We start from the raw sequence: 19,540 nt of genomic DNA on the forward strand, positions 1-19,540 counted from the left end.
CTCTTTCTGAACAGATTTTTTAAATTCACCATGAATAGAATTCTTTAGAACACAAGTTGCTGGCGCCCGGGTGGCTCAGTCAGTTAAGCGTCTGACTTCAGCTCAGGTCATGCTCCCAGCGTCCTGGGATCCAGTCCCGCATCTGGCTCCCTACTCTTCGGGGAGCCTGCTTCTGCCTGATCCTCTCTCTCTCTGTCTCTCATGAATGAATGAATAAACAAATAATCTTTAAAAAAATAAAAATAAATACAAACACAAGCTGGAAGAAGACACAGATATTGGATTGGTAGCCCTAATTTAAAATGAACTCTTACAGATCAATAGCAAAAACTCCCATTGGAAGAAAACAAGGCGAAAGATACCAACAATTGTTTAATTGGTACACTGTTTCCATTTGGGAAGATGCAAAAATTGTGGAATTGGGCAGTGGTGAGGATTGCACAACAGTGTGAATGTACTTAAGGCCACTGAACTGCACACTCCCAAATAGTTATAATGGTAAATTTTCTGTATATTTTGCCCTAGTGAATTATGAAAATTTATAAATAAACATTTGCCATTTCTCATTGTGAGTGTATAACCCTTGCCTGCTGTTAGTTTAATTTCTGAATTAGCAATACTTAGGAGATACAGGCACTGAAATTTACTTGAAGTAGCTAATTAAAAGAAGAATCTTAACCCTGTTCTTGAAGATCTTACAGTTTACTTAAAGAGACACATATACTTTTGTATCATCCTTGTGAATTACCAGAGAGCAGCGTATTTAGAGTCTAGCCTGGAAGGGTCTGTGAGGTGATTTTTGGATGGCAGAGTTCTCAAGTTTGGCCCAAATGTGTTGGTTTACTGCTCCAACGTCCTCTTGGCTTTCCACGCTCAAAGTGGTTCTCCAATTTTAGCATCTGAATCACCTGGAGAACTTGTTAAAACAACCTCAAGTTTCATATTAGGCAGATTTGGGCTGGGACGTGCAAATTTGTATTTCTAACAAGTTCCCAGGTGACGCTGACACTGCTGTCCCAGTGATCACACTTTGGGAATCACTGTCCAACGCGAGACCTATCGCTGGATACCATATCCCCCGTTTAAGCATCTACCTCTTCTTCAGACCAGAAGCTCCTGGAACAGGAACCATCTTGTCTTTGCATTCCCAGGATCTAACCCACTGTTTGTTCCTGAATAAATTTTTGTTGAATAAATAATTTGAAAGGAAATAATGCAATGAGTATTAATAAATTTGATATTTCATGTTTTTAAAAACTATTTTTCATTTTTTTTTAATTTTTTTGGTTTTTGTTTTTGTTTTTTTTAGTTTCTCTTGAAAAGAGAATAATCAGGTAGCAGGGGTCCCAGAATCCTGCATGGCAACAATTAGCTGACGCTGAGTGGTGTCGGGACCCTTAGACCACAGCTGCCACCATCCTTGCAATCCTTCCCTTGTTACACCTGCCTCCCACCTCCCGCACCCCCCCACCCCCGTATTGGCATTTGCCCCCAGGTCAATCCATGACTTCTTTCTGATGCCCTAAGGAACTGAATTTTAAAAACCAAAAAGCCAGAAGCAGTCTCCTGAGTTCTGTGTTTTCTGCTGTCACATCCTTTTCCTGAGATATTAGTGCAAAAAGACTCATGGTTTGAGTAGAAGGCTGGGCATTTTGGAAAGGGAAATCTCGGAGGGAAAAATGTCTGACATCTTGGAATACAGTGCCATCACTTAAATATAAGGTGTTGTGATAGCCAGATGAGAAGGTGACCAATGCCATGGAGAAGTGGGTAGGGGAAATAGGGGCAAAAGAAAGAGAAAAACAGAGGTTTCCAAGCTGGACTTCATTTACTGAGCATTTACTCTTTGCCAGGCATTGGAATAAGCATTTTGTGTGTATTCTCTGATGTAATGACCAACTGCTGGGAGGTAAGCATGATTATCTCCACTTGACAGGTGAAGAGACTAAGGTTCATAGGGATTAAGAAATTTGCCAAGCAGAACTGGAATTTAAATCCGTAATTATCTGACCCCAGAGCTCATGCTTTCAACCACTCTACCATAATACCACACTGAATGGATGGGGTGACAGAAGACATTTCAAGCAGAGAAAAACAGCATGAGCAATGGGACGAGAGCTTTACACAGTACCAAATCCTGACAGTTGAGTGTGGTTCTCCATAGGGCTTGTCTATAGGGAAATGTCTATAGATGACACTAGAAAGATCCACTGGGGCTCGGCCATCATTGACCTTTATGCCATGTTAAAGAAATCAGACCTTATTCTGAGAGGCTTCAACAAGAAGACACTAGAAACAGAAGAAAACAATTGTCCTCTGTTTTTCAAAACCTTGGTGCATCCAGACTGGGAGAAAACATGTGTGATCCTGATTTCTAAACCTGATACATTCATAATAGAACTGGCAAAGACTAAAACAATGGTGGGGAAAGAATATGGGCTCTTCAGTCTGAAAAGGCAAGGGCAAGGAGGGAGTCCATGAAGCCTATCATTTCACAAACAGCAAGGTGAGGCTGAACATGGACAGAATCCTCTGCTGCAATCAGAGAACAGCCTGCATTTTGAGCAAGGGTGGATGGTCCAAAAACCTCTTGCTGCTTGACACACCCACAAGCCCCTTCTCTGAAAAGCCTTGCATTGTGTCATGAGATCCGACCATACTGTGAGAACTGATAGGGCCAGGAACCTGCCAAAGACAGCCAAGTAGGGGAGCCGAGGTGGCTTGTCAGGCATGAGACCCCCACCAAATGCAGGAGAGTGGGAAAGAGGAGTGTTCTTACTGATCAATGGCAATTAGACCCAATCATTTCTCTCTGGGATGTTATTAATTAAGAGGAACCAAAAGGGAGGGCAGACATAGGGAGAAGCAGAGAAGTAAAACGCCAAGGAAGCATTTGGTAGCATCATGATAGAAATACTTTTGATTGGATGACCTTAGGAAGCCAATATAGCAAGTAGTTTAAGAGCACGCTTTCCAGGGTTAGACTCTTTGGGTTCAAAGACACCAGCTCTGTGACCCTGGACAGCTTCCTTGGCCAATCTGAGTTTCATTTGCCTATATGGAAATAGTGATAAAGCCTGCCTCCCAGGGTGTCCTGCGGTTACAGAGCAGGTGTGTGAAGTGCACAGAGCATTCCTTGCCATATGCTAAGTGACTCAGTGGCTGCTATTATTATTTTATTAATTATTATTATTATTTTATTATATTCTTGAAAGATGGAAGAATTATATTCAGGTTCTCCATCAAGCCTGCCAATGCAGCTGCTGAGACAGATTCCCGGGTTTTCTTCTTTATAAAGCCTTGCAATAAACCCCTCGGTCCCTTTCCCTTGAAATCTGAAAGAGGCTAACATAGTTAGCTTAGAAACGAGAAAGAGAAAGCTTCACCCCAAAAGTAGAGAACAAGAGGACCCAAGTCAATAATACAAACGTACTTTCTAAAGGATTAAATCATAAGTGATTACTAGATACGATTAGAACATGTTGGGTTTGTCACTTTCCTTTGCAGTTGTCACCAAGGACAATTACTGCTGCCTTCTGCATACCCTTCAGCTTCTCTGCCAATGACAATACTGGGCTTAACGAACCATGGTTCTGATGGGATATGACCATTTCTGTTCTGATGTATTTAAGCACTTGCCCATCACAGCTCACAATACTAAAACCTCCTGAAGCTTGAAAGAGATTGAGGACTAATAAATTACAGTTATTTTAATGTTTTCTGACTACATTACGCTTTGGAGTTTGCAGACGATTTTGAATACGTTATCTCATTTGATTCTCACAGCATCTCTGTGAGGTACAGTAGGAAACAGAGGCTCAAGGAAATGAAGGAAACTGGCTTGAGTTCATAGAGCTCTTAAGTAGAGGAAGTGAATTCGAACTCAGGTCTTGTAACTCTCAGTCCCATGCTACTTTCATTAAACAATGAGTGGAGAATTTTGGAACCTACCATCCCCAGAGGTGGAACAGACTGAACTTTAGCTTCAAGAAGAGTTCGAGTTAGAAATAAAAATATGGGGGCGCCTGGGTGGCACAGCGGTTAAGCATCTGCCTTCGGCTCAGGGCGTGATCCCGGCGTTCTGGGATCGAGCCCCACATCAGGCTCTTCCGCTATGAGCCTGCTTCTTCCTCTCCCACTCCCCCTGCTTGTGCTCCCTCTTTCGCTGGCTGTCTCTATCTCTGTCGAATAAATAAATAAACTCTTTAAAAAAAATCCTTAAAAAAAAAAAAGAAATAAAAATATGTTGCACAACAGGCGGCACATTCCACGGCTGTGGCACGCTTCGCCAACCAGGCACAGCACTCTCTACTACTTATCCTGGGCCTGGCTTTCAAATCATCTCAACACAGTCCTCCGGAGAACTACTAGTCAGAGATCAGAGCAGGCACATGGTTTGAAACCTTTTTTCAGGAAAAGAAGTTTCATCGGGCTTCTTTAAGGAAGCTGGAAGGACCCAAGGTAGAGACTGCTAATGCTTCCCAATATATCCAAATCAGCCTCTTCTTCCCCGGCACCTGGTCCTGCCTCCCTTGCAGTTAGATGAGGCCACATGATTGAGTTCTGGCCAATGAACCATCAGTGGAAGTGGGCAATCCTTTTCTTTCTCTATCTTCTGAGTGAATGGGGACTTTGAAGAGCTAGGGGGGCAGCAGTCACAGGATGGATGGAAGTTGGGCTTCCGAAGGGCTGAATGGAGTAACACCTTCCCCCAAGCCCACGAATCTACCCCCTGCTTTGAACTAGAATTTGAGAAATGTGGGTCTATGAGGTCACTGAGACATGGGAGCTATTTGTTCAACAGTTCATTTACACACACCAATAAAGGCTGACTTCACATGCCTATGCCCTTCCTTGAATCATTTTATGGTGTTATTCTCAGAGGCAATGCTAGATTGGGTGGGCTCATACATTTCTCACATTCTGATTTTAAAGACCTCACAAATGTACATGATGGTGGATTTTTTTTTTCTCTGTTCCTCAGCAAACCTTTTGCATTTGGAAGAAACCTCTAGTTGGGTGACCTTGATGGGACCATGGGAGTCTAACGGTCAGCTACTCACTCATCTCATCCCCTGCAAATCAGAGCCTGGGCACCTGGCCTAGATTCTTCTAACTGCTTGTTGATATCTGGGACTTTAAATCTTGAGCAAATGAGGCAAAGAAGCAAGGGCAGTTGAGAAATCAATCTCTGAAGCCATAAGACTGAATCCAGCTTGGCCAGAGTCCTGCAGCTTGCTTGCCCTGGTTCCTACCCATTTTCCAAGCCTGATGCCCCAGACTAAGAAGATTCTGTGAGTACTTAATAGCTACGCAATAAGCTCCCTTTCTGCTCCAGTTGGCGTGGGTCCATTTCTGTTCCTTATACCACGTGTTCCTCTGCGAGTACGTGTATATGTACACACTCCACACAGAGGAAAATTCCAGCACCAAGAGCAACTGTTCTTTGCCAGGGTAATCTTTCCAAAACATAATTTCCAAATACATAATTTCTAAAACATAACCCTCTCCTGTTTCAAAAGATTCAGATTTTTTATCTATTTCAGGACAAAACCCACAAATTTTAGCATAACATCCCAGAACCTTTTTACCTCTCTCGTTTCGCCTCCCCTCACTTTTACTTTTCTACTGGGTGCTGGTCCTTGCCTTGTCATTTCTCCACCCATTGTACTCACCATGCCCTTGGCCTATTGTGCCTTCCCCTTTCTTAGCCCCTTGGCAATTCTGCCTGTCCTTCCTGTTGTAGCTCAAGAATGATCTCCATGAAATAGAATGTGATGGTATTACCTCTAGCACTATATGGACTTGTTTAATGGCCTATATTACACTTTGTGGTGATGGCTCACAAGTTTGTCCTCCTTACTACGTTAGAAGCTTCTTGAGGACAGTGTCTGCCTAGTCACTGTGCATCACAACACATAGGATACCTCTGGGCCTACAGTATATGCTTAGTAAGTATTTGTTGACTGACTGACTGAGTGAACATAACCTGATCTCTGGAAGGATCTGACAATCACCAGAAGAATCATTCTAGAACAACTACAATACCCCAGCTCTGAGCTATGCAAAGGTGGTTTAGAAAACAAAGAGACACTGGCTATCTTGAAATAATTTTTAATATTTTGAAATTTAGTGCACACATACATGTTTTAGCAGAAGAATGAAAATGTGTGTATGGTGTTTAATAAAACTGACATTACAAAACAAGACCACGTTAAGAAAATCTCAAAAGTAGAAGTAAACATTTAAGTAAAACAAAACAAAAAACAACAACAAAAAAAAAACACAAAACAACATGCTAAGGGATATGTTTTTAAAAATCCTAATAAATGTAGTTGCCTAAATCCAGACTTGAGACATTGAGATTTCCTTTGGGACTTAAAAAAGGAAAAATAAAGCAGCAGAATGCCCTTCATTTTAAATGCATTTTTAAAAAATGTCTACACATTGTTTTCCTGCTGGAAACTGCAGTATAATCAAGTATATAAGAATACCAGCTGGATTCCAATCTGATGATAAAAAAAGTACACCACCTGGTCTTCCTGTTAAGTATACAGTTTACCCCAGAAAGCAACAAGTCACACTACATATTACCTTTCCATGGCAGACCCTCCCTGCCACCCCTACTCCAAAGTGAACACAGTTTTGAAAACTACTTCAACTTCAGAGAAAATGAAAACAAAAATCTTCAGCACCTTATAGTTTCTAAGCACAGGACAACACGGGCGGGAGGGAAATACAGGAAGGGGCCTGGAAAATGGGTAAGACCAGTGACGTGCTCTTCAGGAAAATTCTACTTATACACAGCTGCTCAGATGGATAGAATGGCTGATTTACATATTGGTCGTTGTGAGGGGAAAAAAAAAAAAAAAGACTTTCAAACATTTCTCAAATTTTGGCAGATCCCTCCAAAATGTAAAGATTGGAGATAATTCATTCACACACTCATTTCCCAGAACTTTATCAGATAATTAAGTAGCACCGTAGCGGTGGAAGTCCTAGTAAGGAAAAGGAGGGAAGGAAGAAAGGAGTACTCCTTTTTATGTCCTACCCACTCTTTCCTACCAGACTGCGAAGATTCAACGAGTCCTTAGAGAACGAAATAATCAAAATGTGTTTTATGGGAAGAAAGTACTTTCTAGACGGGAGTCTGCCCAGACTGTAGTGCTTCCCTTAACATTTCAAAAGAAGTATGTAATTCCAGGACAGGCAGATTTCTCTAAAATCCCGATGACAGCCAGCGCCAGCTTGGCCACGTTTTGCTTTAGTGCTCAAGAATGTCAAATGATAATGATACTCAGAAGAGCTTCTTGGTCATAGCAGGGTAAGAGTTTAATCAGCACAGGAGGCATCTGCTAGCAAGTTATATGGTTAAAAAAAATCCCAAGTTCAACTATTTCTTTTTCAGATGTGAACTTCACTGAGAATGGGGATCTCCTGGGGATCTGGTTTTATTGTTAACTTCCCTTCTTCTTATAAATAAATCAATTCAAATCACTCCTGCCTTACGTAAAAATATCAAAATCTTATATAATCTTCACCAACGGCCTGAGAAATGCAAGGACGTTCACTAAGATATTTGTGCAAAAGTTGTTTCTCTCAGAGAGCAGGATAAGTTGCAGGCAGAAAAACCAACGTCTAGAATAAAATTTCAGAAGGGATTTTTTTTTCTGTTTTCACTAAATGAACAACATAAGTTTTATCTAAAGTTTGTACATAGCTTTAAAATATTTTTAATAAATTTAAGTTCTAGACAAATACTGACAATTGGTAATATAAAATGTGATTTGGTACATTTGTGGAATTTGAAGACTTACTATGTAAGTTTCTATTACACATTAATAATATTTAATTGTATATTTCAAATACAATTATGCTTACTTCACATCATTTATTCAGAACATCAATCCCCTCGGTTATTCTCACAACTTCCAACGCTTTAAGAAGTTGTATCAAAATTAAAAATCATTAGATTTGATAGTGACAAGTGAGGAAATACAACTCCTTAAGGTTGAATGAATAAGCCATATATAAACGCTTAAGAAAACATTTACAAGAATTAAAAGGTAATATAATTAATTACAAATTGCTTTCTGTCCATTAAAAACATCTCTTTTGAACTTGAAAATGATGCATGAATAGGGTCTATACGATGGGCATGTTTTCTACAACGCTAATATTACTGGATTATGCAAATTCAGGCTAACACTGCACCACAAACAGGACTGAGAATGTGCCGCATCTGTAATGCCACTGGTGGAAACAGACTGGGTACCAAAGTGCTGGATTTCCAACCTCGCATCCAATGTCAGTTCCTCTTTAGTTAGAAGATGAAGCATCTGCCTTTCCCATTGCTTCCTCCCCGAAGAGCAGCTTTCGAAGTATATTTGCATAAAATGGTCCATACACTTGTTTGTTGAGATTCACAATGTTTGCATATTGAGAGCCTAGCGCTTCTAGCTCCTGTTGAATGACAGCAAGGCCTCCTGGCACGGGAGGCATGCATTTTTGAGGACTTGGAAGACAAAGTAGGCTTTTCATGTATAGTTGGATTCGTTTATCTGGGGGAAAAGAAGGTATCTTTATTGGTCCCATTATTAAAGAACATGATTTTTAAAAAGAAGTGAGAATAGTAATTATGGTAGGTGAATTGTCATAATATTCCCAATTCTTTGTCCTCCCTGTATCCACGCCCTTTACGAGGTAGCTTTGCAGTTCTTCCCACCGAAGGCTGGAGGCTGTTTCCCCATGTCTTGAACTGGGGCTGGCCTTATGGCTTGTTTCGGCTGACACAGAATGTGGCAGAAGTACCGTTATGCTAGTTGGATGCAGGGGCTCCAAGTGCCATGGTTCACATCTGCTCTCTCTACCCACCCCCGCACATGAACGAGCCTGGGCTTGATGAAAGCCACCTGTTCCATCTCAGGCCATCCTAGACTAACCTATAGCCAACGCGCTCGCAAACGCTTGGGAGAGTCCAGGCAAGATCAACAGAGCTACCTACCCACGCCACAGCTGACTGCATAAGCCAGTCACAGATGAACTACTCAGGTGCCCAGACTTGTGAGCAACACTAAATATTTATGGGTTTTTTTAAGCTATGGAGTTTGAGGTGCCTTGTTACACAGCAATGGCTAAGTGACAAAAACATGTAGAGCACTTTTGGAGTAGGACAGGGACTCTTCTACAAAACTTAATACTTGATGTCCATGGTTTTAGTTATGTACTTGAAAGCTGAGTTTGTAAACTGGCACTGCTAGTTCGGCCCCACACAATATTGTTGTTTTGTTTTGTTTTAGAAACAGAAACTCTCTGAAGTCGGGGGATTTCACATAGAAATCCAAATTTCTGGTTCCTCTTGACAAATCTAGAGATGCAACCTTGGGGGCCCAAATTACCACATGACCAGGGTGACCACACAGTCAGACAGTCAGAGTTTATACCTGTTGTGCTGGCATAATTAACAAGAATGCTCTAAAAAGTGTCTTGGTTTGGACAATAAATTATACAGTTACCCCACCCATGGCCAACAATCTGCAGGCACTGAGGAGGGGCTGCCCTAACTGGCACTCTAGTTGGCCATCTTTTCTATCCTCCTACTTCCCTGATTCAACACATCTGCATGTGAGGTGACTTTACAAAAGGATGCAAATGCCTAAGTAAATGAGGCTGCAATAGTATCGGACAAATAGTACTGGACAGACCAGACCCACTACGGGCCATGCTGCCCCAAGGTCTTCCTTTGGCGTTGGAAATGGAAACATCACAAAGAAAAGTTTACTGAAGAGAATAGTCCATAGGATATGGACCACAATGACATTAATGAAATTCTTATCTCCAAACACTTCTCCCAAAAGTCACACATTGCAGCTAGGTCTGGCCTAGAATTCTAAGTTCCCAATGTCTCACGTCTTGTCTTAGCCAGAACTGTTTTCTCTTACTAGATGACCCTTCCCTCTCATCTCATCTCTGCCCAAAGTCGAAAACATCCTTCAATGCCGAGCCTAAAGTGGCTTCCTTTCTGTGGCTTTCCCTAACATCTGTCAGACAAGCATGCCATGTTATGGTTACTTGAGAACGTATGTTTCTCTCCCTTCTTAGACAGAGAGCTGCCTGAGGGTGAGGGCTGTGTCTTTTTTATCTTTTCATCCCTGGTCTGGCATGTGGCAGGCACATCACAGATGCTGACTGAACTGAAGTGAGAATGGAGTGAAAAAGCTCTGTAAAGGTGAATGCATCTAACTGAAAACAATGGAGTCAGGGAGGAATGGGGCAGGCAGTCAAAGAGGACTTGGCATCACCTATAATCTGTCAACAAGGAGAAATCATTCGTGTATGTATCTCTTACACAACTGAAAATTACTTTTAAAAAACAGAGATAGCTACAAGCATGCAAATATTCGACATAGCAGGTAATCTATAAATAATTTTCCTCTAGTTTTCATGTACTTCTGAAAAAAGCTGGTTTGAAAGAAACCTTATCTAGTTATCTTTTTAAAAGGCTAAGAACACAGCGGGAGTTGTAATTCCATTACAAATAAATAGCACATCAAGAACAAAAGAAGGCAGGGGCGCCTGGGTGGCTCAATTGGTTAAGCATCTGCCTATGGCTCAGGTCATGATCCAGGGGTCCTGGGATGGAGCCCAGTGTCAGGCTCCCTGCTCAGTGTGCAGTCTGTCTCTCCCTCTCCCCCTCCCCTGGGGTTGTGCACTCTCTCTCGCTCTCTCTCTCAAATAAATAAAATCTTAAAAAAAAGAAAAAGAACAAAAGAAGGCAGACTATGGGTACCACAAACAGGGAAGGAAAACCAAGGCTAACTCGTCCTTCTTATGTCCCCGGTTCCTCTGAGTGCTTAACTCACTCCAAACCTTCTGCAAGGGGAAAATTGAGAGTCAATTGTGTACGAAATTTCCCGTTAAACTGGTTGCCTGACTCTCAGGAGCCCAGGTCTGTTTTCACCACAGATATGGTCCGAAAACCTTCCTGCAAGACTGTTTAAAGAAAGAAACTCTTTCAAAACTGTTATTATGCTGAAAGTAGTTCTGTCTCCTCTGTGGACGAGTCAGTTTTTAGGCCAAGACTAAAATGACAGAAGCGTTCATCCAGTTAGGATCAGCCAAACTGAGTCCCTGCCAAAGGCGTGCCCTTGGCTTCCAGAGTCGAAGGAGAGCTGCTCAAATGAGTCATTTGAGTTTCTAGGCAACAATACTTTGAATGAGGTTAAAAATGCTTTCAGTTTGCAAAATAGCAGGAAAGTTGGACTGGGGATAGCTGGGTGAAAAAAAAAAAGGTGCTTTACCAGATTTTAGGAGGCCACCCTAGCCCTGGCCCTGGCCCTGCCTGGGGTGGGGCATCCAGCTGGGGCATCCTAGCTCCCTCCCTTTTGAAATTGCAAGTGCCTCGCTTATCTAAAGCAAGGGTACAGCAGACACCTGGCTGCTCCGGCCACCATGCCAACCAACAGCAGGGCTCCAGTTCTAACAACAGTACCCACCAGGAGTAGTTAAGAATATGAGCTCTGGAGTCAGACTGGCTCATTGAGAGTCCCTAGTCCGCAACCATTTGGTAATATGAGGTACTCACCCAGTCTAAGTGTCTGATGCGCTCACCCCTTGCACAGATACAGTTGATCCTTGAACAACGTGGGGGTGAGGGGTACTGACCCCCCCACACACAGTCAAAAACTTGCATATAACTTTTGACTCCCCAAAAGCCTAACTACTAATAGCCTACTGTGGACCAGAAGCCTTAGGATAACATAAATAGTTGATTAACACATATTTTGTATATGGACTGTATACTTTATTCTTATAATAAAATAAGCTAGAGAATAGAGAATGTTACTAAGAAAATTCTAAGGAAGAGAAAATTCATTTATAGTACTGTATCAAAGAAAATCTGCATGTAAGGGGACCTGTACAGTTCAAACACGTTTTGTTCAAGGGTCAACTGTATTTATTAAATGTCATCTGTGGGTCTAGCCTGGTATAGGGACCTAGCAGATAAGAGACATGCATTCCATCCTCACGAGGTCTGCACACTAGTGGGGGCTAGTGGTACATGGCAGAGACAGCAGACAGTCTACCCCTCCTCCTCGCAGGTATGGGCTGTTCTGCTGGAGACTAAGGGCCATGAGGACGCACAGGAGTCGGCAGTGAAGGCAGGCAGGGAAGGCCTCAGCCCCGGTGGCTGCATCTATGCTGTGTTTGTCAGTGTCGTCCAGGGTCATCTCTTGGTAGCCCACAGTGCTGCACACCAGCACTATTCCTTTCTGGGGAGGGGTTAAAGCCTTGAGTTTTTAGGGGCCTAGAGCTCCAGCATTCCATGTCCCCAGGGGTAAGGATGAGAGAAACTATGTGAGAGCCTCAAAAAAATAATAACAAGTATTTATACTCCTAGGGAAGTCAGTGTTGTACTTTGAAAACTTGCAGATTAGTCCATAGTTCCAATTCTATGCTCTTTTCCTCTTTCTGGTCTTTATTCCTCACTCTTTGTAGCAGACACTTGCTTTGTGCCCCCATCAACTTCTCCCCCTCCTCTGGCCACATCACCCTGAACTGTCTGGGGGAAATCATCTCTTCTCTACTTTCAGATCAGGTGCCACAGGGAAAGTGGACTCACTCTGGCTTCAGGAACTGAACATATGTCTCAATCTCCAGTTCCTTCCCCTCTGACCACCATGACTGATTCAAGAATGTGACTTGACCTACAGTCACGCCAACTGGAACCAATGGGACTCAATTCTGGGGCCATTATTTGGGCTAACGGTGAAGCCAACACCTTGTTTTTCACTTGACTTCAGTATGGAAAGATACAGGCTGGAGCTAAAACTGTCTTGCCATGATGGAAAGAGTCTATCTGTGAAGACAGCCAGCCCAAAGGAAGGCAGTGCTGAAGGGAGGAGGGGGGGAAACTAGTGCCAGTGACACAGTCTGAGCTCTGACTAAGCCGTAGAGGAGCCAGTCCTGCTCTGCTCTTGTTGGTTATATGAGAAAATGCACTTCCTTTTTGTTTAAGCTAGTTCAGTTCTGTCACTGGTAACAGAAAGAGTCCTAACTGATTAATTCTCCACTTTCCCAACTCACCAACACAACTTGACACTGAGATAGTCACTTGCCTAGGAATCAAGCATTAAAAAAAAAAAAAAAGCCCACCATCATGCCCCCCAGTTCCATAGCCTCTTTACTCATTGTCTCTTTAAGTCTGACCAAGAAAGAGGCCTCAGCTCGCTTAGCCTAGCTCACAGCAGAACTGGTATCTACTTTCTTAAACATACTGCCAGCTGGTTTGGATTGTTGCATTGATCTAGGATTTTAACATACTGGTAGCATTATGGTATTTTCTTCATAAAAATCTATTGGCTGGATAGTAAGACAGAAGGGCCTGGAACATTTCCCCACTCTGTTACTTATACACACAGAAGAAGGAGTGAGTCCCAAACCTTTGAAAGTACAATTTCTTTCTTTATATATATATATTTTAAAGATTTTATTTATTTATTTGACAGAGACAGCCAGCGAGAGAGGGAACACAAGCAGGGGGAGTGGGAGAGGAAGAAGCAGGCTCCCAGCAGAGAAGCCTGATGTGGGGCTTGATCCCAGAACGCCGGGATCACGCCCTGAGCCGAAGGCAGACGCCTAACGACTGTGCCACCCAGGCGCCCCCTTTCTTTATATTTTTAATATTTATTCTCCAAAAGGCACAGGTAATCTGTTTAAGACTAAAATGTAACTGACACTTGACATTATTCAAAACCAGCAAATTAAAGCAAATTGGAATTGAAGCAGAAACCAATAAAAACATGAGGACCCACCAATCAAGGACCAGATAGGATTGTCCTCCTCTTCAATGCTTGAAAATTGACCTATGAGATTAGCTTGGACCTCAGCATTTAAATTGGATAAACCTCTCTCCACCAGGGCTTTGTTAACTTCAACACAAGTCTGAACACCGATAGAATTCAGGACTTCCTTCAAGTTAAAGGTCCTTAAAAAAAAGCATAAAACAAAATTGCATCAGGAATAGTTTTTCTATCCAGCAGTTTTTATCTACTTTTTAATATACCAACTTGTTTCAGATGTCTGTCACTATTCATTTACACACAGTAAGTACCTCTATTAGCATTAACTTAGAATATAGTAACTCCTCCCAGGCACCAACCCTTATGTGTAGCAGATTCTTAAATGCTTAAAACCATTCAATTCTGTAGGTAGTGTTTAGTCGGGAAAGCAGTCAGAAAAGTGTGGTCCCTGAAAATAAGTCTGCAACCCCATTTTCATGCAGGACCATCAGAAAGGAAAAGAAAATACCTATTTACTTCTTAAAATAAACCCTTTGGTCTGAGCAGATTCATTCATAGATATTTTGTTGTTGTTGTTAAATCTATGCTTATAAAATGGAAGAATCAATTCCTTTATCCATGGCCGAACAGTGAATCTATAAAACCAATAAAAAACAAGAAATGAAGGGGTGCCTGGGTGGCTCAGTCAGTTAAGCAGCCAACTCTTTTTTTTTTTAAAGATTTTATTTATTTATTCGACAGAGATAGAGATAGCCAGCGAGAGAGAGAACACAAGCAGGGGGAGTGGGAGAGGAAGAAGCAGGCTCATAGCAGAGGATCCTGATGTGGGGCTCGATCTCACAACGCCGGGATCACGCCCTGAGCAGAAGGCAGACGCTCAACCGCTGTGCCACCCAGCCGCCCTAAGCAGCCAACTCTTGATTTCGGCTCAGGTATGATCCCAAGGTCCTGGGATCAAGACTTGCATCAGGCTCTGAACTCCGCCGGGAGTCTGCTTGAGGTTCTCTCTCTCCCTCTCGTTCTGCCCCTCCCTCCACTTGTGATCTCTCCCCCTACATTCCTCCCCCCAAATAAACAAATACATCTTTTTTTCCCCAAAGATTTTATTTATTTATTTGACAGAGAGAGAGACAGCCAGTGAGAGAGGGACACAAGCAGGGGGAGTGGGAGAGGAAGAAGCAGGCTCCCAGCGGAGCAGGGAGCCCGATGTGGGGCTCAATCCCAGGACCCTGGGATCACGCCCTGAGCCAAAGGCAGACACTTAACGACTGAGCCACCCAGGTGCCCCACAAATAAATCTTTTAAGAAACCCTACAAGAAATGAAGATATTTATAGGTTAATACCATAATGACAAATTACCTAAAATTCTTGACCTATCATGATCAAAGATAAGAAGCTCCTTCCTACTATTACTTTCAAGAAACCAGTCAAAAATCCCAGAAAACCATAAGAAGTAGTGGGCAGTGGGTTATTTAAGAGGTAAGAAAAAAGAGGTAATTAGAAAGGGCATGTGTTAGGTCCACACTATGGGAGAACGATGATTGAAAATGGTCTCTCACTGTCCAGAAATGGTCTTTAATAACTTTGTGCAAAATGGGAATAAAAGGATAAGAGAATAGGGGTGGGCATGGGGAATTAAAACGATAAAGCAATCGGAGAGGCAAAGCGTCTATAAAGAAGATGATTTAACAACTCACTAGTTATTAAAAGTGAACATTTATCGAGCACCACGTGCCAGACACCTGCACTAAGTACTTCACAATGAATCATCTTAAGTTCCCACATTTGTAAGTAGGCCCAATTATCCCTTTTTACAAGTGAGAAAATGAGGCTCAGAGTGATTCAGGAACTTGTTCAAGGGTACCTAATAAGTCAATAGCACAGCTGGGACTTAAACCCTGGTCCGTCTGACCTGAAGCTTGACTTCTCAGTGACCACTTTGCTATATGCTTTATATGCATACTTAAGCAGCATTGTGGGTTCTCTAAAAGCTTAATAAAGAAACATTTCTGGAAAGTAATAGTTACTCTGTGTGGGGAAATGCTAAGGCAAGACCAGCTGCAAACCTAGAGAAGGTTTATCTCACTGTGCAACCCAAGGTAAATCCTATTCTCTCTCTGACAACTTTGGATGCTGTAATCACTCAGGCTCCTCCTGGCTCTTAATATTCTAGGATTTTATCAAGTAATTTATGTGCTGTCTGAGTAATGGGCAAGAGGATGGAGGGATAGAGGCATCTCCCTTCAAAGACAAGAATGAACAACTAAGGCCTTGGAAATACCTGAAAAGGGAACGAGCAGGAGAAGCTGACGCATATAAGACCCACGAAAGCATCTGGTCATTGACTAAGATTAGGAATTTTCTGACTTGGACAGGATTCACAACAGGATGATCTAAATGAGACCCAGGGTCTGATACTGGGCAATGAATTAGCAAAAACAAGACCTTCACTGGACTTGTGCAACATCTCTGAAGGAGAGGATGTCACTACTTCTACTAAAGAGCTCAGAGCAGGCTGGATCAGTCAAGCTGGTAAACACTTCATTGCAGAAAAATGGTGGCGTCAGAACAACTGGGTAGGAAAGCCTCCCTGATAGGGCCTTCCAAACCCTCAGCTCGGAATTCTGGTTTTTGTTTGTTTATTCCACAGCACGGTCAAAAAAGAGCTCTTGCACATGCCCATCCTAAGTGGAAATAGGACACTCATCCTGGCACTTGTCGTGGAAAAGATCTCTCCCTTCTCATGAAAGGACATCTAAACCTTCAGAGATATTAAAAGAAATTCTAGAAAAAGAAGGTGTAAGATACGTTTCTCTAAAGTACAGTCCTAAATATCACACCCAGACATCCAGGATTGTTCACGATCTCTGAAACACACGTAGAGCCTTAATACGAGGATGAGCAGATAAAAACACTTGGAACTTACTCTTTGTTCATGCCTTCAAGTAGAACAGCTGAAATCCTTTTTAACCTGTTTGCAAGCTCAGGGAGGCCTTCTGTAAGAGCACCCACCATGTTGTTGGTAATTAGGGACAGGCAGGCAATAATTTTCAATTGATTCAGCTTTTCTGTCAGTTCCTGAAGACGTGCTCCATCTGTCATGAGTGTCTAGCATATTTATTTTAAATGTAAAAATAGAAAGGGAAGCTCAATACCATGAAAATATAAAACAAGCAATGTTACATCCAAACTCCCATTTCTATCTGATTTCAGGAAAGTCATTAAACCACAACACAACACTAGACAGGCCAGGTGACACACAGATAGAATTAAAATATTGGAGAACTCGAGGGAAGAAAAAAAAACCCACTCACCTCTGGTAATTCTTTTTTCTGATAATCCCACTGTAACAGTTTTAAATAACTGTTATTTAGCACCAGTGTAGGGCTCAGGCTTGGCTTAGAGCTGTTCTCGGCCCCAGGAGTTAAAGCAGTCTCCGAAAGAGAAAGTAGTTCTTCATTTACAGATTCTTTTATCCATTCTGTAGTTTGATCAAGAGCACCTGAAAGTGAAAAGGCCACATATCTGTCCTACAGCTGTTAGATCCCTTGCATGCATTCTACATGCAGATGTTAAGCTAGGAGCTGGGCACAAATGACAAGACAGGCACACCCCTAAAGGAGCTTATAGTCCAGATGGGGAGACAGAGCTGTAAACCAACAATTACAGCAGAATACAATAAATGCGAGAAGGCACAGTGGGAGTGGAGGGAGCAGACGTTGTCCAGGACAGAGTCTAAGAGGAAGAGCTCTGTAAGTGACACCTAAAAATACAAAGCAGACAGAGGACAGGACTGTCACTCCAGGCCAGGCGAACAGCCCATACAAAAACCCAGAACAGTGAGAGAATACAGCACATTCTGGATGCTACAAGCATATCTGTATTGCCGGTCTATAGAAAACGAGGGAGAATGGTAGCAGATGGCATTGGGTGGGTAAGCAGGAGCCAGCTCAGACATGACCTTGAATTTTGTGCAGAGAATGTATTTAGACTAAAAGCACTGATTATTAAACATTTTTGAATCCTGGACCCCCTGCGTGTCTGATTAGAGCTATGCCTTTCCGAAAACGCACAAGCATGCTAGTGGGCACACTTTATTTTACTTTTGACCCAGTTCTAAGTCTTCCCACTAGAAACAGTTTGCTTTTTATACCACATTTCTTATAAAACTGTGCATTTGGTAGAATTTATAAGGTGGAAATTGCTAAAAAAACAAAACAAAACAAAACAAAAACAACAGACCGAACACAGTTGCAGACTTTTTAAAAAGCACCAGAGAATGAAATAAAGAATAGTAACCCTGAAATTCTTCCTCAGACCCAGCATTTGAACAGGAGTAATTTGTGAACAGCAATGCTTGCCACACGAGAGCAACACCACCCCAAAATTTTACAACTTTGCTTCTCCTCAGTTGGCATATGTTGTTCTTGGTTTTTCTAATTCTGTTCATAAAGATGTAAAAGACTTGTAGTCTTTGTTTAAAGGACATCCAACCGAGAGAGAGAGAGAGAGAGAGAGAGAGAGAGAGAGGAAATCTTGGTGGATATAATTACAGTGCGGCGTTAATAAGTATTTATACTGCCAGCTTAATCATTTACAGCTGACACATTTAAAAGCCCATTTAGTTATCTCAAACAAAAGCAACAGTGTACCATAGTGGTTCACAACCCTGGCTGATTTTAGAATCACCTGGGGAGCTTTAAAAAGAAAAGAAAGATCTTGGGCACAGCTCCTGGAGATTCTGATTTAATTGGTCTGAGATGGGGCTCAGGCATCTGTGTTTAAATATGCCAGGTGATCCTAGCAGGAAGCTAGAATTGAGTATGACTGGTAAAGCAGAAAGAGCACAAATTCAGAGTGAAACATCAGCTTTCCTCCAAGGGATCTAACTGCTGAGATGTTACTCCCACAAGCTAGTATAGTGACTGCTCTATATGGCCCCCAAACCAAGGTCAAACCCATGAGACATTTGTATCCTCGATTTTTCATGTAGGCAGTAATTCTCTTCATTCACTCATTTATTCAATGGTAACTGAGCACGTAATGTACATTAGGTGTTGTACCAAGTGCTGGGGATTCATAGATGAGTAAACATGTTCCATGCACTCCAGAAGCTCTTAGTCTACTAGGAGGGAGAAACACAAGAAGAGGCAATGGCTTTACAGGTATATTTACCTGAGAATTTCCCAGGAGCTGTGGAGGCCCAGGAGCACTGTACCTGAATTCACTCTCCACCAATACATGCTTCTGGTTTCCTGCCTGAGAGGCTTGGTCTAACCCCCCTGGAACTATCTTTGGTTCTCTAAATCTAAATCCTGCCAGCTTTTACTGGCCTAGCCTAAATCTCTCTTCCCATGGGAAGCCTTTCTTGATCGTATGGACTCATCCTTAGTTAACCCTTCTCAGAGCACCTGTCTTTGAATTTTTGATCTGGCTGTCATTTCTCTTAAACAGCTGATCTAAAAAAACAGCTTCTCTACTTTTTAAAAAATTGTTATTAAATATTCCATGCATGTTCATCTCAATTCCATCTCATTAATGAGATCACTGAAGAGTCCAATCTATGATCCTTATTTTTTATTTCTCTTTCCCTTGACTTAATTCATACCACAATTTGATAGGTATGTGAAATGTGGCTTTGTTTTGGCAGACACATTTGCTTTGGAAAATACTCAGATTATCTTTCCAGTGGTACTTGTCATACAGTGGGTGCTCTAAAAGCCTCTGCTCTCCATGT

At 42.1% G+C, this 19,540-nt stretch overlaps 1 protein-coding gene across 5 annotated transcripts in view; it reads right to left on the reverse strand.

The window, feature by feature from the left end:
• Positions 1 to 6,857: 6,857 nt before the first annotated feature.
• Positions 6,858 to 19,540, reverse strand: part of TCP11L2 (t-complex 11 like 2) — a 36,817-nt gene continuing 24,134 nt past the window's right edge. For all 5 annotated transcript variants that reach the window (XM_087868785.1, XM_045779587.2, XM_045779589.2 and 2 more), the window contains 4 exons: positions 17,118 to 17,305; positions 16,730 to 16,911; positions 13,815 to 13,987; positions 6,858 to 8,561 (listed from right to left, as the gene is read on the reverse strand). In XM_087868785.1, the coding sequence (XP_087724911.1) occupies positions 8,320 to 8,561; positions 13,815 to 13,987; positions 16,730 to 16,911; positions 17,118 to 17,305 (785 nt within the window). In that variant the 3' untranslated portion in view covers positions 6,858 to 8,319. The remainder of the gene's footprint in view (positions 8,562 to 13,814; positions 13,988 to 16,729; positions 16,912 to 17,117; positions 17,306 to 19,540) is intronic.

This window comes from Ursus americanus, chromosome 17 (genome assembly GCF_024610735.1).
Source record: "Ursus americanus isolate L20-20 chromosome 17, mUrsAme1.1.p, whole genome shotgun sequence".
Taxonomy (NCBI): Eukaryota; Metazoa; Chordata; class Mammalia; order Carnivora; family Ursidae; genus Ursus; species Ursus americanus.